Here is a 23,757-nt window from a genome sequence, read left to right as displayed (position 1 = left end):
CCCAGCCTCCCCAAAACCTGTGGTGTATGAAAATCATTAACTTCTTTATTTTTTCCTTTTCAGGGGCACACCCACAGCATATGGAAGTTCCCAGGCTAGGGGTCCAATCGAAGCTCCAGCTGCCAGCCTACACCACAGCCACGGCAAGGAAGGATCCAAGCCACATCTGCAGCTTATGGCTGCAAGATCCCCAGCCCACTGACCCACTGAGGCCAGAGACGGAACCTGAATCCTCACAGATCCTGGGTTCCTCACAGATCTGCTGGGTCATGACAGTAAGTCCAGTAACTCATTAATTATAAAAGGAACAGCTTCAGGGGACTGTGTAAATCTCCAAGGTAAACTTGGCCCAGAACTTCTGCTCCTCCCTCCAGAATGGCTCCACCAATCCAGGAAAGGCACTCTGGGCACATCTTACTGCTTCTGACTGTCCGACAACTTTTCCATTCTCTTGCGGCTACTGCCAAGACCAACGTAGATAGAAGAGTTCAAGTTTCAGGGTTACTCTTCTAGAAACAGGTCTGCTATCATCTCCTGCTGTGTTGGAATCTGTCACTTTAGTGAGTATCACTTTATCTGTCTCCTATGCAAAGTTTTCTGGGCTGGCCCACATGTACTTTTGAGCAGAGATAACAAGCAAGCAAACAAACAAACAGACAAAAAGAAATAAAAAGTGCTCTCCTGAGATCCTGGGCAGCCAATGTGTTTCTATCAGAATTTCTCAGTTATTGTTAATAATTCTGTCTAGTAAGTGACTAGGACTATGTACATACAAAAAGGCTGTAAACATAGCAGCTGAGATTTTTTCATTTTGAGCTTTTCATGCTATTTAATTTTTTAAAAATTATGTGCACAGATTAACTTGTTAAGATGTTTTGGAAAAAAAATTCAGTTGAGTCCAAGTAGACTAAGCTGAGGTTTTCACTCTAGTGTCTACTTAGAAATAACCTGGGGGCAGCCACTTTTCTCTTTTAGGTGGTCAAGCATAGCCCTAAAAATTCTTATGGAAGTTTAAGGCAGGGTCTTGTTAGATTGCGGAGAACAGTAGGGGTTTCATCTTGCTTTGAGGGTATATATGCCGACCCATGGTTATTACTTGGATTACTTGATGGAGAAGGTATTTACGGAGATGTGGGGAGGTGAAAATCCCCTTGGCACTGCTGTTTATATAGATGTAGAGGCTGCATGTCTGATGAGACCTTAAATACTTTCAAAAGCCTGTCTGATCAGCACTGGTACCATCTTTATTAGATGAGTTTTCTATGGCTCAGTACAAAAATCTGGACTCACACTGGGAAAGTTGTCTCAGACCTTTTTTACCTGCAAATAGTATTAGAAACCTGGAAAATGGATTTTATGAAATGCTAAAATCGCTGGAAAAACAGGAAAAGAACTTTGTTGGGGAAAAGACAGTCTTATGGTTTTGATGAGGAGGATGCTGGTATTTGGCAGAACACAGTGGTTAGGCTCACTTTAAGCTCCAAATGACTGGTCAATTTTCTTTTCAAAGTTTGTTTGAAGGATTCTGAATGCAGTGGATAAAATAGTTTGAAATTTTCATTTTAAATGCAAAATAAGGAGTACCTGTTGTGGCACAGCAGAAACAAATCTGACTAGGAACCATGAGGTTGCAGTTCTGATCCCTGGCCTTGCTCAGTGGATTAAGTATCTGGCATTGCCGTGAGCTGTGGTATAGGCTGGAGACGTGGCTTGGATCCTGCCTTGCTGTGGCTGTGGTGTAGGCCGGCAGCTGTGTAGTTCCAATTCGACCCCTAGCCTGGGAATCTCCATGTGCCATGGGTGCGGCCCTAAAAAGCAAAATAAATAAATAAATAAATGCGAAATAATGGAAAAATTCAAATGATTCCTAGGAGACTGGGTTAAGATATTATGCTACAGCTGTTCACTGGAATGCCGTGCAGCTGTTTGAAAAATAAAACAAAAAAAGCAAAATGAGGGAGTTCCTATTGTGGCTCAGCAGGTTAAGAATTTAGCATGACTGTGGCATAGGGCTCTGGGAATTTCCATATGCCAAAAGTGTGGCCATAAAAAGAAAGAAAAAAAAAAAGCAAAATGAGGAAGATCTCTGTGTATGAATATGTAAATCCCTTCAAATTTTTATTGTTAAAAAAATTTAATGGAGAGAATAGCATGTTTTCTAGGGTAAAAGCTGTATGAAAGCAGTGGAGAAAAAAAGAATCTATAGTCATTTGCTTGAATACACATTAAGAAACCCTTAAAAGATACATAGAAATAATAACAATGGTTCTCTGAAGGATTAAGGGTGTGGTGAAACCTGAGGCTGGGGGTGGGAGGCAGATTTTTCACTGTGTACCTTTTTTTTTTTTCCCCTTTGTTTTTAGGGTCGCACCCACGGCATGTGGAGGTTCCCAGGCTAGGGGTCTGATTGGAGCTACGGCTGCTGACCTACACAGCCACAGCAACTCGGGATCTGAGCCAAATCTGCCACCTACACCTCAGCTTACAACAATGCCAGATCCTTAACCCGCTTAGCAAGTCCAGGGATCGAAACTGCAACCTCATGGTTCCTAGTCAGATTCGTTTTCACTGCACCACAACAGGAACGCCTCACTGAGTATCTTTTATGATTTCTGGAAGCATTTGAAGATATTATCCCCCCAAATAAAAAACAAAGTTGCAGGTGTGTCGGGGAGGGGATGTGCCGGGGTTGTGGGATAGAAATCCTATAAAACTGGATTGTGATGATCATTGTACAACTATAAATGTAATAAATTCATTGAGTAATAATTAAAAAAAAAGCTACAACACTAAAAACTTAGTGGTGACTACTTCCTCATCCAGTTCAAGGAAATGTTTATTCTGTAAAAAGGTACAGAGACGCAGGCTGTACCTTGCCAGCAAATAGTAAAGGGTGGTCCTTTCTCCTCAATCCCGCTGCCAAACAGAATGACATGTGAAGACTTGGGCTTATTTCTCTTCTACAGAGCAGCCTCCAGCACTTGTCCCTTACCCCACATCCATCCTGAAGCGCAGTCTGGGATCCCTGGGGGCGGAGGTGAGGAGCCAGCATGGGAGGGTAGTGGGTCTGATCAGGGTCTGGGCTGGGTGGGCCAGGCCAGACAGCCACCACTCTTTGGGGACCTCTGCTCAAGTTGGCTTCTAGAGTCCGACCCTCTTCTCAACTGGCTCTTGCTTTGGACTGAACTATCCCTGGAGCCCATGTCTTGCAACAAACCCAGGTATCTGTAAGGCTGGGGGCGCCTCCCAGGCCAGGCCTCAGATCTATCCTTGACAGGCCACTGTCCACCTCTAGGATGTCTGCCATTAGCCTCGGCCCCGTCACCCTTTTTCCTGCCTACCAGCCATGTAGATGGCTCTGCAGCCTCAGAGAGTAAGGTGGGAAGCTGGGAAGAAGGAAGAGTCTTTTCCAGAGCTGAGGCTGAGGCAGGTCTTTCGCTTGCCCACATCTGTCCACACTCACTGGCCCTCCTCAGGGAGGGGGAAGGTGCCGTGGATTCATCCTGGCTGCCACTGCCATTCTCCTAGCCCCCTGCCCACCTCCTTCCTCTCATCACAGTAAGAAAGGATAACGTGCAAGGAAAGTATTTTTATGGGTCATAAATATGTTTTAGAATAAGGAGAAGAGGAGTTCCCGTCGTGGCGCAGTGGTTAACGAATCCGACTAGGAACCATGAGGTTGCGGGTTCGGTCCCTGCCCTTGCTCAGTGGGTTAACGATCCGGCGTTGCCGTGAGCTGTGGTGTAGGTTGCAGACGCGGCTCGGATCCCGCGTTGCTGTGGCTCTGGCGTAGGCCGGTGGCTACAGCTCTGATTCAACCCCTAGCCTGGGAACCTCCACATGCCGTGGGAGCGGCCCAAGAAATAGCAACAACAACAACAACAACAAAAAAAGACAAAAGACAAAAAAAAGACCAAAAAAAAAAAAAAAGAATAAGGAGAAGAAAGAAGGGTTTATTTTCTTAAATGAGCTCTGTCTTGCTAACAGTATGTAAGCATTTGTAGTGTAAAGGTCTTAGGTTCCTTGGAAAAGCCATCAGGTTTCGAAACTTCCAAACGTGGGTGTTGGACTATGAATATGCCAGTGTGTTGACGGCACATCTCGTGTGTCCCTGGGCCCATGTGCCTCTGTGTGTTGTGTATGGCACACTATGGGACTTGCTGGGATGATTCCTGGAGAATTAAGTGCCCAGTTCTAACAGACATTGGCAGCAACTGGACTTGGCATTTCCTTGCTCACTGTCAGACATGGCCAACCTCTGCCCATACTCGAAGCACTACAGAATGGTCTGGATGCCTATAGCAAGGCCCTTTGGGAGGCCACTTCCATGTCCCTGGCTCAGATGGCCACATTGGCCAAAGAGCCAGGGCGCTGGAGTCTGGAAGCTTTGGTTGTTCTTCTTCTTCTTCTTCTTTTTTTTTTCCCCGTCTTTTTGTCTTTTGAGGGCCACTCCTGCAGCATATGGAGGTTCCCAGGCTAGGGGTCTAATTGGAGCTGTAGCCTACACCAGAGCCACAGCAACACGGGATCCAAGCCGAGTCTGCAACCTACACCACAGCTCATGGCAACACAGGATCCTTAACCCACTGAGCAAGGCAAGGGGTCAAACCCACAACCTCAAGGTTCCGAGTTGGATTTGTTAACCACTGAGCCACGACGGGAACTCAGAAGAAGCTTTGGTTGTTCTTGAAGGCACTTCCCACCACCTTATCTCAGAGGCACAACACTCTGTGTTATCGGCTTGGGAGGTAGGGGCGGGGGTGGAGGAGGTGACATTCATATAAATTAATCCAAACTAGCCACACATGAACAATGCTAGTAGAAGCCACACATGAATAATTCTAGGTAAAGCAGGGGAAGCCCTTCTCAGATATACTATAATTCTGAGTTGTTGAAAAAAAAAAAAAAACTGAAAAAGCTCTACCTTCTGAAAAAGTCATTTATTCATTCAAATGATATTTATTAGGCACTTACTATGGGCCAAATGCTATTATAATTCCCATGAATGTAACAAACAGTCTCCATACCTCATTTACATTCAGTGCAAAGATTAGCAAACTAGCCCATGGGCTAAATCCAATCCTCCACTTGCTTTTGTACAACCTGTGAACCAAGAATGGTTTTCACATGTTTAAATATTTGGGAAAAAAATCAAGAGGAGTAACAAATGATGACACATGAAAATTACCTGAAATTCAAGTTTTGAGGAGACATAAATAAGGTTTTTTTTAGTAAGACAGTTATGCCTATTTACTTATGCATTGTCAATGGCTGCTCTCTCAACCAGAATTGAGTTAATGCAGTTGTAGCAGAGACCAAATGGCCCACAAAGCCTCAAATATTTATCATCCGGCTTTTTACAGAAAAAGTTAGCTGATGCCTGTTCTAAGCACCATGATAAGCACTTGGCTGCATTCTCTCATTTAATCTTTGGGACAATTCTCTGAAGGAGGTTCTATTAGTCTCTACATTTGGAAAAAGTGAAACTGGGGCCTGAGAATGGGTATTTCTAACAAGAGTCTGGGTGATGCTGATGTTGCTTGTTTGCACGCCATAATCTCTAGATCAGTGACCCTTTACCTTAGCTGCATATCAGAATCCTTTGAGGAAATTAAAAAAAAAAAATGCCCAGGCCCCATCCCCAGAGATTCTGATTTAATTTATTCAAGACAGCAGTACATTTATAAAGCTTTCCTTGTGATTCAAATATATAACCAGGGTTGAGACTCATTGCTCCACTGAAATCCTATTGAACTGTAGTAAAGAGAACATTCAAAGACCAACGTTCTAGTTCCCATATTACATTACGGCAACTTGTTTCCCCTTTCTGGTGTCCTGTCTTCTTTGGAGGTGAAAAATGAGGAGGCTTACATCAGATGATTTCAGAGGGCTCATGCTCATGCCTTGTCAAGTCCTCATGCAAATAGTTCAGAGGGTCAGAAGTACCCTGGTCTCCGGATGCACTGGGTGTAATATGACACCAAAATGCCAGGTCTGTTTAGAGTAAAATTTATGGCTAGTGTCCACTATTAATTATTGTTTGGAAATTTATCAATACAGAGGTAGCTTCATATAGCTACTCTGCCTTACTTACCATGCAGCTGGAATTCTAATTAAAAATGATGATTTAATGATTGTGAGAGTAGTATTTCATCATAGGAAATTTGGAGATTACAAAAAGTATAGAATTATACCAGGGGTCATAGAAGAAAACCCTATAATCCCTAGAAATGTGTTTTTAGCAGCCTAATTTATGAGACCTCAGCCAAGTAAATGACATTGTGATTAAATGACTTCCCACAGAAGCAAGGAGGGCTGGGTGCCCCACAGGGGCCTCTGGCACAAAAGTCCCAAATGCTAGAGCCCTATTATTATATCTCTGGTAAATGCAGCTCCAAGTCTGGACCTGAAGAGAGTGTGGGCTCCTATTTGGAGCATGGGAACTGTAGCCTATAAGCTAGAGGAACTTTGGCAGTGTTTTCATGCATAATTGGTACTGAGCTACTTCAGTTTCTTCAGCAATGGATAATCCAAGGTGGAAAGTTCTCCTAACATTTCTGCACTGCTTTCAAAATCTGCAGGTGAAAGATACCAGATAAAAAGCATAACCCTTTGCTTTCACTAAGAGTAACTGGGTGACCCGGGCCTTTACTTCTTTAGAAATATATATGGGAAGAATAGTACTTACTGGGCTAGCACCAGAGAATTCTGGGTTCAAAGCCAACTAATGCCCCCCCACTGGCCAGTTCTTAGGTTGAAACCTTAACCCCCGAGTGTGATGGTATTTGGAGATGGGGCCTTTGGAAGGTAGTAAGGTTTAGATGAGGTCATTAGGGCGAGGCTCCTGATGGGATCAGTATCTTTCAGGAAGAGCAAGAGACCAAGCTCTCTTTCTCCAATGCTGTGAGGACACAGAGAGAAGGCAAGCTGGGAATAAGGCCCTTACAGGGTAACAGAATCAACTGGCAGTTTGAGCCAGGGCTTCCCAGAACGGTGAGAAACATATGTCTACTGTTTAATAAATCACATAATCTGTGGTATTTTGTTAATGGCAGTCAGAGCTGAGACAACTTCTTACTCATCATTTTCTCTATCTGCAAAAAGAGATGATGACAGATACACTTCACAAGGCTTGATGATAAATTTTAAGGAGTTCTTGTTGTGGCTCAGTGGTTAACAAATCTGACTAGTATCCATGAGGATACGGGTTCAGTCCCTGGCCTCACTCAGTGGGTTAAAGATCTGGCAAGGCTGAGAGCTGTGGTGTAGGTTGCAGACATGGCTCAGATCCAGTGTTGCTGTGGCTGTGGTGTAGGCCGACAGCTCCGACTCAACCCCTAGCCTGGGAATGTCCATATGCCACAGGTGTGGCCCTAACTAGACAAGAGACAAAAGGAAAAAAAAAAAAAGTAACTAAAACACTGAACACAGTATTGGGAGCATAGTGAGTGCTCAGAAAATGGTACTATTATGATGACGATTAATAATAAATCTCTGCTGTTTGGGGCTATGGCAACCTTCAAGACAGAAACAAACACATGTCCTTTTTGCTTGTCTTAGACTGACTGGTATCCTTGGAAATCCTGAGTGCTAAAACATCCACAAGACTGATATTACCATGCAGATATTACTTTGTGCCAAGTATTTTCAGCGCCTAGCAATTTCTGCTTCTATGAGAGCACTGCATAAAGATTATAGAACAGTGATCCCTCAGAATTTCTCCAACTATGAATCCATGAAACAGAACTTCAAACTGGAGATTCCAGAGTATTTCAACTTTGCTAAAGATGTTCTGGATCAGTGGACCAATGTGGAAAAGGTAAGGAGCAAGGGCCACTCAGACTGCAGTTTCTCAACCGAGAGTGATTTTTCCCCCCAGGGGACATTTGGCAACGTCTGGAGACAATTTTGTTGCCATCACTTGGGGGAAGGTATGTGCTAATGGGTAGAGACCAGGGGTGCTGCTAAATATCCTATAATTCACAGGACATCTGGCTCAACATGTCAGGAGTTCCATGGTTGAGAAAGCCTGGGTTATAGAAATATATGATTATAGGTTAATTTAAATAAGTTTAAAAAAAGTAGAGTAAAAAGTGAATCCAAGAGTAAGAAATGGTAGAATATGAGGCATAAAAAGAACATTGAAAGAAATACAAAAGGTTGCCAGAATTCTAACTTTATGGAAAGAAAAATAATTTCTCAGGCTAAATGAGAAATTATGTGTGCTGGAAGAAATGACATGGCTCCCATCATCTAGAAATGAGGACCCCACAGCTATTCCCAAATACTCCAAGTAGGTCCTAACCAAGGACCTGTGAATTTTCTTCAGAGAAAATATTCCATTAAGTCAGTTGAAATAGCATTTAGCTGGATAAGGAGTTCCCATCGTGGCTCAGCAGACACAAATCTGACCAGTATCCATGAGGACGCAGGTTCAATTCCTGGCCTCGCTCAGTAGGTTAAGGATCTGGCGTTTCTGTGAGTTGTGGTGTAGGTCGCTGACGCAGCTCAGATCTGGCATTGCTGTGGCTGTGGCATAGGCCAGCAGCTGTAGCTCTGATTCAACCCCTAGCCTGGGAACCTCCACATGTCGTAGGTGCGGCCCCCCCCCAAAAAAAAGGCGTTTAGCTGAATAATTACTTTTAAATCTGTGACTTGTCTTTCCTCAGACTGGAAAGAAACCTTCCAATCCAGCCTTCTGGTGGGTAAATGGAAATGGAAAAGAAGTGAGATGGAGTTTTGAAGAACTGGGATCTTTGTCAAGGAAATTTGCAAATATACTTACAGAAGGTTGTGCCCTGCAAAGGGGAGATCGAGTAATTCTAATCCTGCCCAGGATCCCAGAATGGTGGCTTGCAAATGTAGCCTGCCTGCGAACAGGTTAGTAGTATTTTCAATCAGATCATATTTAAACTTGGCTGGATGAGAGATTTTCCAAAACATTTAAGTAGTCACGAGACATTTATTCGGGCAAACTATTTGAGAAACTGTACCCATATGGTCTTATTCTCCAGAACCTTAGAAATGTGTTGGAAACATGCCGTATCTTTTGACCTAAACTCTGAGTAGGGTTTTTCATAATGAAATAGGTTTAAGTGAATGCCAGTCAACAACTAAACACCTTTATACCCACTGCTTTTCTCCTTCTATAGAACCCGTGGTCATCTGAAACTCAGTCACAGATTCAAGGAAGCCATGCTAGGTCTTGTTTCACATCTTCACTCCTCTAGTGGTTAATTACCAGTTTATCAGGCATCAGCTACTCCTCCTTCCTAATCAGTTCCTACATCTTGTAAATTGGACCCTATATCTTGTACATTGGACTTGCTCTGTGCCTCTGGAGTACCTCCTCTTCTCCCATTTCATTATCATTTCCTTTCCTCATATCTTTACGGTCTCCTGAGTGGATTTTCTCAAAAGAATCCCTAATTTTGGTTTTGTGTATGCCCACACATCCCACCTCAACCAATTCCTTCTCAATAGCCAGTGTTCTTTCCAGAAAACACATTTCATCCTTTCGTCACTCCTTGATATTACGTAATAACTCCCTGTTGCCTACCAGAGAAAACCTGAACTTCCTTAGGTGTGTCATGGAAGGCTCTGGCTACTTTCTCATTTATATTTCTCATTTCCTCACCCTCATTCTGTGCTCCATCCATGTCAAATGGTTTCCTACAAGGTTCGTGATCTTTCTTCATCTCCTTGATTCTGCTCAGAAAGCCTTTAATTCATACTAAGCACCTGGACAGCTCTTACTAAACTTTAGAATCTCAGCTCTAATGTTACCTTCTCAGGTAACCCCAACCTGATGTCCCAGTCTAGGTATTTTCTTTTGGGGGCTCCCCCCAAAGAAATATGTATGTATTTCTATTTTAACCTATACTGTATTATCTGGGTATATTATTTGTTCATAAATCTGTCATTCGCATAAGAATACTGAAAGGCAGGAGTTCCCGTCGTGGCGCAGTGGTTAACGACTCTGACTAGGAACCATGAGGTTGCGGGTTCGGTCCCTGCCCTTGCTCAGTGGGTTAACGACCTGGCGTTGCCGTGAGCTGTGGTGTAGGTTGCAGACTCGGCTCAGATCCAGCGTTGCTGTGGCTCTGGCGTAGGCTGGCAGCTACAGCTCCGATTGGACCCCTAGCCTGGGAACCTCCATATGCCGAGGGAGCGGCCCAAGAAATAGCAAAAAGACCAAAAAAAAAAATACTGAAAGGCAATGACTAAGACACATTCATCTCTATGTCTCCAATTATTGGCATTCCATATATCTCAGAGAAATATTTGTTGAATTAATATCTTTATTATAATAATAAATCACTACATTAAATAACTATTCTTACTTTAATTGAATCATTCATGCATGAGGAGAGCTATATGCTCTAATCACATGTGTACAGATAAATTATATACCAGTTACATGGTCCACTTTTACACAGTTTTTTAACAAAATGATTGCTTTCACGATTGCTGCTTAAGTTCACTGTCTTAGCAATGAACTATTTGATAGCCAGGATCAGGAATCCATTCATATTAGCTCAATAATGAAGGAGAATTATTGAACATCTGCTGAAGAATCTTACAGGGAAAAAAAGTACAGAAAGAAAAACTGACTTCTGCAAGAAAACATGCTTTCAGAAAGCAGTTTGTATCTCTATTTTTTTTTTTTTTTTTTTTGCTCTTAAGTCACTTGACTCTGCCCCTCTCAAGCATCTGCTCCTTTGACCTTTCTTGCTAGGACATGGTTTCTCTTCATTTCGGTTGGTGCACAGCTTTGATTTGCTAGACAAATGTCTCAGGCCCTAACCCTATATGTTGCATCCACTAATCCACTCAGTTTCTTAAATATTTAAAGGCAGAATCTAACTGGCACAGCTTGGTCAGGCCCATCAGAAGTGATCAGAGGCAGCTTCAACTGATAAAGCTTGGTTGCTAGGGCTGTGGCCAGAAGGAAGGCATATTCTCTTAAAAGAAAGAATGAAAGGGAGGCAATAAATGGTAAACCTAGTATACTACTTATGCTAGTCCTCACAGCAAAATTAGAAAGAAGCTCATAGTTACTGGGTTTCCTAATAATTTTTCTCTTTTAATAAACCTTAGCTAATGTAAATATTTTCAAGGATTTCAGTTGTTTACGTATTACATGGGACCATATATATATATATGATAAAATGATAAAGGTAAAGGAATGGTTAACACAACATTCTGGATCACAGCTACGTGATAATTTGGGGCAGAGCAGAGAGGGCTTCAAACATATCATTAAAGTCTTTTGTTTTTTTAAGCCAGATGATAGGTAATTCTTAATTTAATATTTCTAAAGGAAACTGTATATATACACTGCATAAACTCTGGGGCATGACTGGTGTTTTTGGCAGTTAAAAGAAGCAAAGTGTATGGCTGAACTTTATACACTTTTGAGGAGCCTTAAAATGTTTGGAAATGCATTACTAAAGGGGAAAGCGTGAGATAAAGTATTAGTGTGTTTTCTCAAAAGGAAAAGTACCTACTATTGAAGAGAGATACTGTTGAAATACAGCATTTTGAAACCAGAGTTACTGGGAACTTGTCAGAAATATAAGTTCTTCAGCTCCGCCCAAGATTTACTGAATCTAGAACTGGGATGCAGACATACAAAACCTAGAAATCTATTTTTTTAAGAAGCCCTTCAGGTGACTCTTATTCATGTTCAAGTTTGAGAACCACTGAGCTAGAGGAAGTGAGTCTCTATCTACTTGAGGCCTTGTAGAATGACAGGACCTTGGTGAATTGAGCAGATCTAGACGCTGCTCATAACTGGCTTATATCAGTGTGTGGAGAGTAGAACTGTGCATTGTGGGGGAGGGCTCTCATTGCCATATTTATAATACAAGATGTGTGTATAAAGTAATATTACCAATTTATTAATTTGCCTGAAGAGCCCAAAGACTCTGACATGAATAGCCTCCTCTCTGCCTATTAATAGACCCACGCGAGAAGACAAAATTTAGCCAGAAGTTTGTTCAGTGAATAGAATAAGTAACTTTCATAATTCAATTTATTGGCACTGGGATTTGAAAGCCCAGTTCACCCACCCATCTCTTTATATCCACTATCCCTTCAAGCAGCAGGTGTTTACTGGGCACTTGTTATGTTTTAGGAGTTGGGGGCTTAGGGTCCAGTGGGAGAGTCAGGAGTTAAGTAAACACACAGTGTGGTGTGACAAGTGCTATAAAGGAAACAGTGCAGGAGTGAAAGAGGGGTTCCATCTACTGAGAGAAGGTCAGGATACATAAGCTGAAACCTGAGGGATGAGTCAGCCAGCGGGAGAAGGTGTGGGTGATGGGAAATGGAAAAGACCCTGTGAGGGTGCTGAGGCAAGAAATAACTTTCAGATCAGAGAAAATGAAAACAGTCCAGAGTAAGGTAGGTATTGGCTAGGGACCAGCTCATCCCAGGGACTATAATAAAAATCCCCTGACAGAGTCTTCTCCTTTCGACGGGCTTGGATGAGTACTGTCAGGATTTGCCCTAATAAGTCTCTTTTCTTCTGTGTTCTGGGGCTGCAATATCCCCTTCTGAGGCCAGTTCTATATCAATAGATCATATATCAGGGTATGGTTTAATTGTACTGCTTTTTATGTCTGTGAACACTGTTTATTACCTCTGTTCTGAACTATTTTATATTGAGTTTATAGTTTAGCTTGTGGAAGGCAAGCTATTTCCCTTATCCCCAAGTTTTCAGAGAGATATGCCCTATAGCCCCCAGTGCCAACAGCAAACTCATATCACATTTTAATTTTCAAACTCTTTTGTATGCATTATAGGCTAAATTCCTTTACAGCAGAAATCTCAGTATATAATTATTTAAAATATTAATTTCCAAGGATTTGTTCCTTTAAGTAAAATTCACCACAAAAAACTAGTGTAACATCCCATCTCAGCCCAGAGGTCTCTTTTGATGAAGTTTCTATAATGCATGTGATCCATCTGGAATTAAAATAAACATCCACTTACTTGCTCATTTTATCTTCACAAGAGCCTATTAGGAAGGGGAAGTCTCATTTTATAAACAGGGAAGATAAAACTTTCAAAGATGGGGGGAAAGGAACATTACGTTATTTGCCCCAAAACATTCAGAAAGTCAGTGCTAGAGGCCAGTGCACTCTCTAACATTTTCTAGAGTTTTTATAAAATTTCAAAATAGGAATAGTTCTTAAAAATCATCTAGGTGGGGAAAGTGTGATTCCTTTATCTCTCCCCTTCAATCTACAACTAGTAAAACATTCATAATTCAACAAAGGCTCCTCTGCCCAACACACTGGGAGGCCAGAGAGATCCACACATCTGTACATCCGAAGGTGGGTGGCCAGGTTGAAGATGGGTGAAGGTTGGTAACAAGAGGTGGAACCAAGGGAACAATGGAGGTGGTGCCCATAATCCTGGCCCTCTGGCCACAGTGGATGAGCACACAGACCAGAAGAGCCCAGTAACAGCAGGGGAAGTGACACACACAACTCCAGCGTCCCAGCTGTAGCAGTACCTGCAGCCAAAGAGAATCAGGCCACAGTGGTGCCCACCACTCCAGCACCCCTACCCCAAGTCATCAGGACCCACAAACCTGATGTCAACAACCTCCAAGGTGTCTGAGGTGCCTGCCCTCCTGATGCCCCCAGTGGTAACATGAATAACAGCAGCAACACTGGCAATAGCAAGGCACAAAGGGCCCCAAAGGTACAAGCAGCCAGAGGGCCCCAGTGACACTTTTGGCAGAGGTGGTGAAGGGTAGAAAATGCTGATTCACTTAGTCAGAGGCAAGTCAGGTGAGAGAAACCAGACTTGTGCTATAGTGCCACCTACTGAAAAACAAAAGAAAGGCCTCTAGTCATAAACCTGTTGAATTGTTGGGATCAAAGTAAACACATATTACCTAATAAGAAAGGTGCTCACTGCTTCAAATGTGTGGGCAGAGGAACAACCCATCAAGCACTGTGGAAAAGCATAATAACATGGCATCACAGAAAAAAAAGGAAGTGACAGTTCTCCAGAAACCAAACTTAAACTCATAGAAGACTGCAACTTGATACAGAATTCAAAGTAGCTGTCAATGAGCTACAAGAAAACTCAGAAAAGACACTTCAGTAGGCTCAGGAATAAAATCAGTGAACAGAAGGAATATTTTATCAAAGGGTTGAACCTCTAAAAAAGAAACAAACAGAAATTCTAGAGCTGAAGAGCTTAATAAAGAATGCAATCGAAAACACTGGAAATAAGGCAGACCATATGGAAGAATTAGCAAGCATGAATACATAAATCTAAAAATGATTCAGGTAGAAGAGAGAGAACTAAGTTTTGCTGTTTTTTTTAATGTAGGAATTCTAAGAAAACTATCTGTCTCCACTGGGAAAGGCAACATAAGATAATGGGTATCCCAAAAGGAGAGGAGAGGAGAGGGAGCAGAGAGTTTAAAGAAATAGTAGCTAGAACTTCCCAAACCTGGGGAAGGAACTGGATGTACAGGTCCAGGAAGCTAAGCAAACACCTAATTACCTCAATGCAAAAACACCTTTCCAAGACATATTATATAGAGCTGTCAAGTCAATGATAAATAAATAATTTTTTTTTGGGGGGGGGGGGCTGCACCCACAGCATGTGAAAGGTCCCAGGCCAGGGATTGAACCTGCGCTGCAGCTGCAACCTGAGTCACAGCTGTAGCAATGCTGGATCCTTAACCTGCTGCACTACACAGGAACTTTCAATGATAAAGAAAGAATTTTAAAGGTAGCCAGGGAAAAAGATAGTAACCTAAAAAGGAAACTCCATTAGGCTATCAGCAGATTTCTCGGCAGAAACTCTACAGGCCAAGAGAGAGTGAAATGACATACTTGAAGTATTTATTTGTTTTTATTTTGTTCTTCTTTTGACAGCTGCACCTGTGGCATATGGAAGTTCCTGGGTTCCTGGGTTGAATCAGAGCTGCAGCTGAGGCCTACGCCACAGCCACAGCAACATTCACCAAGTCAAATCTGCAACCTGTGCTATAGCTTGCAGCAACACTGGATCCTTAATGCACTGAGTGAGGCCAGGGATCGAACCCTCATCCTCACAGACACCATGTCATGTTCTTAACCTGCTAAGCCACAACAGGAACTCCTCACACTCGAGATAGTTAAAGGTAAAAACTGTCAGTTAAGAATACTTTATCCAGGGAGTTCCCGTCATGGCTCAGTGGTTAACGAATCCGACCAGGAACCATGAGGTTGTGGGTTTGATCTCTGGCCTTGCTCAGTGGGTTAAGGATCCAGCGTTGCCGTGGGCTGTGGTGTAGGTCGAAGATTCGGCTCAGATCTGGCGTTGCTGTGGCTCTGGCATAGGCCGGCAGCAACAGCTCCAATTAGACCCCTAGCCTGGGAACCTCCACATGCCACGGGTGCAGACCTTAAAGAAAGAATACTTTATCCAGGAAAATTATCCTAAAAGGAGAAATAAAGGCTTTCCCAGACAAACTAAAGCTGAGAGAGTTCATCACCACTGCACCTGCCTTACAAGAAATGTTGAGGGCTTCTTGAAGATGGCAGAATAAGAGGATGTGGAGCTCACCCACACCCATGAACACATCAAAAATAATCTATATGTGGAACAATTCTCACTGAAAACTAAATGGAAACTGGCAGAAGGACTCCTGTCCCAAGGCAGAGTGAAAACAAAAGCGATCAGGTTGGGATCTGCACTCCTGAGAAGGGACTCAAAGGAAAAAAGGAGACTGCTCAGGAGGACACCCACTGCGGGCAGTGAATATGTCAAGCCGCAGACTGGGTGTCTCAGCCCTGGGGAAGAGACAAGCCCCACTGGCTGCTTGGAGAACAACTTGGACAGATAGACAGTGTGGAGAAGCCTGGACTTCACTTGCGAGGAGCACACAGGTGCTGGCTTGCCCCCAGGCAGGGTGGAGAGAGGTCTGCCCTAGCACCTGCCAGATTTCCTGAGACCACCTCTCTGTGCACCCCAGCCTAAGTCAACTGAATGCTCCATCCCTGCTCACTCCATGCTGCAGCATGGCACTAGATCTAGGGTAACTACAACCAGGGAAAAGACATAATGATGGACTGCATCAGAGTGGGGCCACGGACACCTATCCAGGCAGAACACTGGACTTCTGTAAGTACACAGGCCCCAACTGCTTCACCACTCCGTTCCTTTGGGGCAAAGGTCCCAGTGTGGGGAGAAGGAAAACAGCACCAGCTCAAGATGGCAAAAAAAAAAACAACAAAAAACAAAAAACAAAAAAACAAAAACCACATGAAAAGATGCTCAACATCACTAATTATTAGAGAAATACAAAACAAAATAGTAATTACATATCACCTCACAACTTCCAAGATGGCTTTCAAAAAGTCTACAAATAAATGTTGGAGAGGATGTAGAAAAAGAGAACCTTTGTATACTGTTGGTGGGAGTGTAGATTGGTGCAGCCACAGTTTGGAGGTTTCTCAAAAACTAAAAATGCAACTACCATATGACCTAGAAATTCCTCTCCTGGGTATATATCTGGAATAAATGAAAACACTAGTTAAAAAAGACACATAGACGCCAATCTTGATAGCAACACTATTTACAACCCAAGTACCCATCAACAGATAACTGGATGAAGAGGATGTGATACACACATGCATGCACACACACACACACAGGATCATTATTCAGCCATTAAAAAAAGAATAAAATTTGGAGTTTCCATCGTGGCGCAGTAGAAATGAATCCAACTAGGAACCATGAGGTTGTGGGTTTGATCCCTGGCCTTGCTCGGTGGGTTAAGGATCTGGCATTGCTGTGAGCTGTGGTGTAGGTCACAGACTTGGCTCAGATCTGATGTTGCCATGGCTGTGGTGTAGACCGGCAGCTGTAGCTCCAATTTGACCCCTCCCTGGGAACCTCCACATGCTGTGGGTACGGCCCTGAAAAGCAAAAAAATAAAATAAAATTCTGCCATTTGAAACAATGTGGATAGACCTAGAGAATATTATGCTTAGTGAAACAAGTCAAAGACAAATACTATATGATATCACTTATATGTGGAATCTTAAAAATTATGCAAATGAATGTATATGTAAAATAGAAACCGACTCAGAGATACAGAAGTCCAATGCACTATCCATTGTGCAACGGAGCCACCTGCAGACTCAGAGATATAAAAAACTTATGGTTACCAAAGGGTGGAGGGAAAGGGGGAGGGACAAATTAGGGATATGGGATTAATAGATAAAAACTACTGTGTATAAATTAGGTAAGCTACAAGGATATACAGTAATAGGGAATTATAGTTATCTTGTAATAACTTATAAAGGAGTATAATCTGCAAAAATACTGAATCACTATGCTGTACACATGAAATTAATATTGTAAATCAACTATATTCCAATTAAGAAAAAAGGAAAGAAATGTTGAAAGCCTCTTTTACCAAAAACAAAAAGGCAAAAATTACAGGTAGTAAATAGAATCAGAAAATTGCAACTCTATATCAGAACAGGTTGTTAAACAATTATCATGTAAAGGTTAAAAGAGAAAATGTGATAAAAATAATTATAGCTACTTTAATTGGGTAATGGACTCCCAACACAAGAACAGATAATGTGAGACAACAAAAACATAAAAGAGAAAGAGGAAAAGGACAGAAATCATGTAGGCAAATGAAGATGAAATGCTATCAGTAGTAAAAGGATTATTTTATCTGTGAGACATTTTATACAAACCTCACGGCAACTACAAAACATAAATCAGAAGCTAAGACATGAAACATTAAAAAAGAGAAAACTGAGAAAAACATAGAAAATAATCAAACCAAAACAGCAGAAAGAAACACAAGGAAAAAGAAACAATGGAGATATAGAACCAGAAAACAAAATACAAACTGGCAGCACTAAGTCTTTATCAATAACCACTCTAAATGTAAATGCATTGAATTTATCATTCAAAATAAGAATTGTAGCTGGATGGATTAAAAAACAAGACCCAACTATATACCTACCTCCTCCAGGAAACTCCTCTCAGCTCTAAAGACAAACATAGGCTCAAAGTGAAGGGGTAGATGTTACTCCAGGAGAATGGCAGCCACAGGAAAATGGGTGTAGCAATACTCATATCAGAAAAAAAATAGACTTTAAGCCCAAAAAAAGGGTAATAAAAGATAAAGGTACACATTATATAATGATAAAGGGGATAATCCCTCAAGAAGACGTAACATTATTGATATATCTACTTTGCTAACACAGGAGCAGCAAAATGTATAAATTATTAACAGACCTAAAGGGAGAAACTGACAGCAACACAATATAGTAGGGGACTTTAACACTCCACTTACATCAATGGACATTTCATTCAGACAGAAAGTCAATAAGAAAACACTAACCTTAAATATACAGAATTATACAGAATATCCCATCCACTGCAGCAGCATATACAGTCTTCTCAATGCACACTGACCATTCTCCAGGCTAGATAACATGCTAGGTCACAAACCAAGTCTCAATAGATTCAAGAAGACTGAAACTGGGTCAAATACCTTTTCTGACTACAGTGGTATGAAACTTAGAAATCAACTACAAGAAATCTGGAAAAATCACAAATATGTGGAGACTAAGAATATTCAACTGAAAAACTATTAGGTAAATGATGAAATCAAAGGATAAATTTTAAAAACACCCACAGACAAATGAAAATAAAAATAATATATGCCAAAATCTATGCAGCAAAAGTGGTACTAAGAGTAAATAAAGTTTAGAGCAATACAGGCCTACCTCAAGAAACAAGAAAAATCTCAAATAAATAATTTAACATTACATCTAAAGGAACTAGAAAAAGAAGAACAAAGCAAGCCCAAAGTCAGTATAAGAAGGGAAATTATAAAAACCCAAGCAGACATAAATGGAGACTTAAAAGACAATAGAAAAAAAAAATCAATGGAACTAAGGTCTGGTTCTCTGAAAAGATAAATACAATTAACAAACCTTTAGCTAGACTTGCCAAAAAAAGACAAAGCTCAGATAAATAAAATCAGAAACAAAGGAGGAGAAATTGCAACGGATACAACAGAAATACAAAAGACTATGAGATTACTATGAGTAGCTAAACATCAACAGATTGGATAACCTAAAATAAATGGATAAATTCTTGGAATCATACAACCTTCTAAGACTAAAGCATGAAGAGATAGATAATCTGAATAGACTTATCGCTAGTAAGACGATTAAAACAGTAATCAAAAACCTCCCCCAAAACAAAAGTCCCACAGCAGACAGCTTCACAGGTAAATTCTACCAAACATTTAAAGAAGATTTAATACCTTTAACAATCTTGATTAGAGAAATGGGCAAAATTAGAACCTTGCAGTTCAGATGTCTAGGCCAGGGCTCTCCCTGATGCTCCACAGTGCTTTCTTTAGAACTTTTCTCTATCTGGTTTCAATAGCATATATTGATGCCTACGCATTTATGCAAAATAATAACTGTGAAACAGAAATGGGCATTTCATTTCTGGAAGTTTTAAACTTTTTAAAAATATGACACTTAAATATTAGTAGGCATCCTCCAGAGAGAGGCCATCCTTGGCCGCCCTATCTCAAACAGCTCCTCCCCCTCCCCTCACCCAAAGTGGTCATTGCTTATTTTTTAAAAACAGACATTATCATCTGATATTGTATATGCCTAGAATGTAAGATCCATGAGGGCAGGGACCTCTGTCCATTTTGTTCTCTATAGTATCCTTAGCACTTAGGAAAGTTTGTAGCATATGGCAGGCTTCAATACATTTTCAAATGAATAAATATATCTGCTGTATTTCTAATCATCTAGGACATCACTCCAGAGCAATACTATAGGATTGTTTTTTATTTAAAGTAAAAGTTTGCTCCCTGGCGAGAAACTGTGTAATGTTTCCCAGAATGATTAATTTGGACAGGAAGTAGTTTTTAACAGGTAAGTCTGATCACTGTTAATAGATCCCTTTAAAGATACTATAAGAATTATGTATTTGCAGAACTTAATTATCTAAGGGTAATGTGTTTAAATAAAGGGTTTCTTCTTGGCCATGAAATACCAACAGTGAGTTTAAGAGTGACTTTATTTATTTACTTATTTGTGTTTTGCCTCTTTAGGGCCACACCTGTGGCATATGGAGGTTCCCAGTCTAGGGGTTGAACTGGAGCTGAAGCTGCTGACCTACACCACAGCCACAGCAATGCTAGATCGAGCTGTGTCTGCCATCAACACCACAGCTCATGGCAATGCCAGATCCTTAACCCACTGAGCAGGGCCAGGGATTGAACCCGCATCCTCATGGATATTAGTTGGGTTCCTTAACCACTGAGCCACAACGGGAACTCCTGAGAGTGACTTTAAATCATGAAAAGTGTTGGCTGTGGTAGACAGCTACTTCTCTAGGTGGAACATCTCTAAGGAATGACCTTGGAGTTAAAGCCTCATAAAATTTGCTGCCTTGCTTTGGTTAGAAAGGGAGGATATTCTGAAGAACCTTATGTTTTGGTCCTGGTTATCTGTTTCCTGAAGGACTCCATTAGAGGGACTTGTCCTTTCCAAAATGGAGAAATAAGCCAGTGTCAACAGTGCATGAATGTGTTCAATCTTTCTTGCCTGCTGTGTCACCGGGAAGAGGAAAAACTAATAGAAAGTGAATACCTTCCACCCTTCTCTTGAAGGTCTGGAATTTAAGAGTAGTGGAACCTGCGATAGAGATAGAAAAATGATACAGAAATAGATACAGTCTTGAACATCCATTAATCATTTGAGAAAGTAATAGCCAAATTTTATTCAGTGCCGTTCTAAGCTCTGTACACATTTTAATTCATTTAATCCTTAATAATCTTATGAAGAAGGCAGTGTTATTATAATCCCCATTCTGAGACTCTTGGAGGTACAGTGCCCTTTTTCAAGACCAAACTCTAAGAATGTCTGGCTCCAGGACCACTCTTAACCATTACACTATACCTTATAGTGTGATTTACAGCAGGAGAAGCAGAAGCACAGAAAAGATGAATGCCTCAATCCTTCTCTTTGGAAAGAAACCATAAAACATTCATGTCTGTTTTAAGATGCACTGAACTAAAGTGGTTAAATGTACAGCTCTGAAGTCAGGTTGCAGAGTTCAGTGTGTCTACTGCCACTTGCTACTTCAGTGATCCCGGGCAAGTTATTTATAGGGCGTACTAAATAGGCCACCTGCCATATCAGCATACAAAGGATGTTGCATAAAGCCATCAGGCACCAGCCACTACAGCTGCCCCTAAAGGTGAGCCCTGAGGGAACTCAGGATGAGAAAGAATAGGATATTGGCCCTAGATAATTAAGGTGCACATCTAAGGAAGGATTTCAATGAGCCTGGACTCTTGCATCTTCCCATACATAAAAAACGCTAAATTCATTAACTTGAGATGTCTGGTTTTCTTTTTCTTTGTCTTTTTTAGGTCTGCACCCATGGAATATGGAAGTTCCCAGGCTAGTGGTTGAATCAGAGCTGTAGCTGCCAGCCCATACCACAGCCAAGCAACACTGGACACTTAATCCACTGAGCGAGGTCAGGAATAGAACCTGCATCCTCATGGATACTAGGTGGGTTCGTTACTGCTGAGCCACGACAGGAACTCCAATAATTACTTTTCAAAAAAAACCCTCTTCAAGTTATGAATAGTCTCCAAATAAAAAATAATTATCCAGGATTTAACACCTACCCATGTTAGGTCAAAAGGATCATAGACTTTGAGATCCTTTGAAAGGCAAAAGCAGAATGATGAAAAGGAAGACAAATAGATACCTTGCCTGGAAAACTGACTAACTTACTCTGAGAAATATCAAATTCATATGAGTTATCTACAATACCCTAAATAATATGATGAAAGAAATCATTTCTAAACACTTTCTTCTCTTCTCCTTTAGGGACAGTTTTAATTCCAGGAACCACTCAGCTGACCCAGAAAGACATTCTCTACAGACTACAAACTTCAAAAGCAAATTGCATTGTTACTGATGAAATTTTAGCTCCAGCAGTAGATGCTATTGCTTCCAAATGTGAAAATCTGCATTCTAAGATAATTGTGTCTGAGAAGCCTAGAAAAGGGTGGAAGAACCTCAAGGAGATGATGAAGTGAGTAGCCATAATTTTTGTAGAATAGTTTCCCAAAAGGAAAGGCAACATCAATAAAATGGCCAACCCATGATTGACAGAAAAAGGAAAATTAAAACAACAGACAAAGGGATCAATTGGTGATTTTTACTACACTCATAGGGCAGAGCTCTGAGCGAGGAGGAGCTAGGGGCGTTTTTCATAAGTTGGGATCTCAAGGAAGCACACCCTAAGACAGAGATTAGTTTTGTAAGAAGTTGATTAAGGAGTTCTCTTGGGATCAACACTTAGGAATGAAAGGGAAAGATGTGGGATTGGGTCAGGGAAGAAATTTATCTTCCATGTACTTCCAAAAAAGCCCTCAGCCAACCAACTCTGATCTCTGGAGTTTGGATAGTCCCTCAAAGCTCTTCCTAGCTAAAGAAAGAGGTTCTAGACTCTTTCTGTCCATGCTGATTAGTAACTGGGTGGGGGCTGTCCTTAGATGGAGGCATGACCCTGAGCAATGTAGCTGTCTTCAGCCAAGGCATTATCTAAAGAAGGATCCCAAAACCTGGAGGGAAGAGGTCCTGAAATCCTGCTGCAGGACCTAGGAGGTACATTACAGCATCAACCACAGACCTGTTTATCATCTCCCAGGGAAACTGATTACAGCCAATCCTTCTGTGTAGGCTGTGTCATTCCCTTGCTGAGAGTAGCATTTCTATCAAAATATGCACAGCTTAAAAGTTGCGAGTTAAGTTTTATTTGGGGCAAAATGAGCTCTGAAATACTGCTCCAAAGAGGTAAGGGAGAATTTTAGCATATATGTGATTTTGATGAAGGGGGAGGTACATGCAACTAAGCACACATTTCTATATAAGTTTGCTGCTAGTCACAAGGAGCAGGTGTCACTATGAAGACGTTACCATCTAGTGCTTTTCAAGATCTGAGGAGATGCAAGAATTGGGCTCATAAAATCTCCTGAAAATATCAAACAATCAAACAATCTATTCTTCTTCCAGTTTTCCCAGAGCACAGAGTGCCTCATTCCTAAGCTCCACCCTGAGCTCCTTTCAGGGGGTGTTGAGGATCAGAAGCTTCAGTGGCTCATGATTCAATCCATGTAGAGGCAGATGGCAAGTGCCAATCTCCAGTTCTCAGTAAGAACACAATATTAATGGGTGCAATTTTAAAACTGAATCACACTGCTATAGGGTGCTTCCAGGGGTCACTTGGAACTCTTGCCAAGTATACTTATATCTTTGTTTTAGGGTGGCAGCAGTCTCCTCTGGAATGAGCTTCCCACCTTTACTCAAGGATTTTGGGAACATGCTTGCAACTATGAATTTTTTCCTACCTCCTCTAAAATAGCTAACATTTATTGAGTTCTTACCAAACGCTAAATTCTGCTCTAATAAAAGTAACTTTTAATTGCGAAATAGCTAAAATTTATATAGTGCTGGTTATGTACCAAAAACTGCTCCAAGCACTTCAGATACATTAACTCATTTAAGTATTACAACCAAGGAGATAAGTACTGTAATTATACAGATGAATAAAGTCAAATGCTAGGATCTGGCAAGCTGAGTTTCAAGCTCAGAAAGTTTGGCTTCTGAGCCCACACTCCTAATGGCTGTTTACTGTTTGAGAGACTGGTACAACAAA

The 23,757-nt window shown here is 41.4% G+C and overlaps 1 protein-coding gene across 2 annotated transcripts in view; it reads left to right on the top strand.

The window, feature by feature from the left end:
- The first annotated feature begins 420 nt into the window (after positions 1-420).
- The window catches only part of ACSM3 (acyl-CoA synthetase medium chain family member 3), a 36,251-nt gene continuing 12,914 nt past the window's right edge, over positions 421-23,757 (top strand). The window contains exons 1-4 of one of the 2 annotated variants that reach the window (XM_047780365.1): positions 421-560; positions 7,561-7,819; positions 8,670-8,880; positions 21,924-22,131. In XM_047780365.1, the coding sequence (XP_047636321.1) occupies positions 7,619-7,819; positions 8,670-8,880; positions 21,924-22,131 (620 nt within the window). In that variant the 5' untranslated portion in view covers positions 421-560; positions 7,561-7,618. Of the gene's footprint in view, positions 561-3,013; positions 3,038-7,560; positions 7,820-8,669; positions 8,881-21,923; positions 22,132-23,757 lie in introns of those variants that run through there. The other variant, XM_047780366.1, reaches the window with a different exon arrangement.

This window comes from Phacochoerus africanus, chromosome 5, assembly GCF_016906955.1.
Source record: "Phacochoerus africanus isolate WHEZ1 chromosome 5, ROS_Pafr_v1, whole genome shotgun sequence".
In the NCBI taxonomy this organism is placed as follows: domain Eukaryota; kingdom Metazoa; phylum Chordata; class Mammalia; order Artiodactyla; family Suidae; genus Phacochoerus; species Phacochoerus africanus.
The sequence above is the reverse complement of the archived record's forward strand: the minus strand, read 5'-3'. Positions and strand labels throughout refer to the sequence as shown.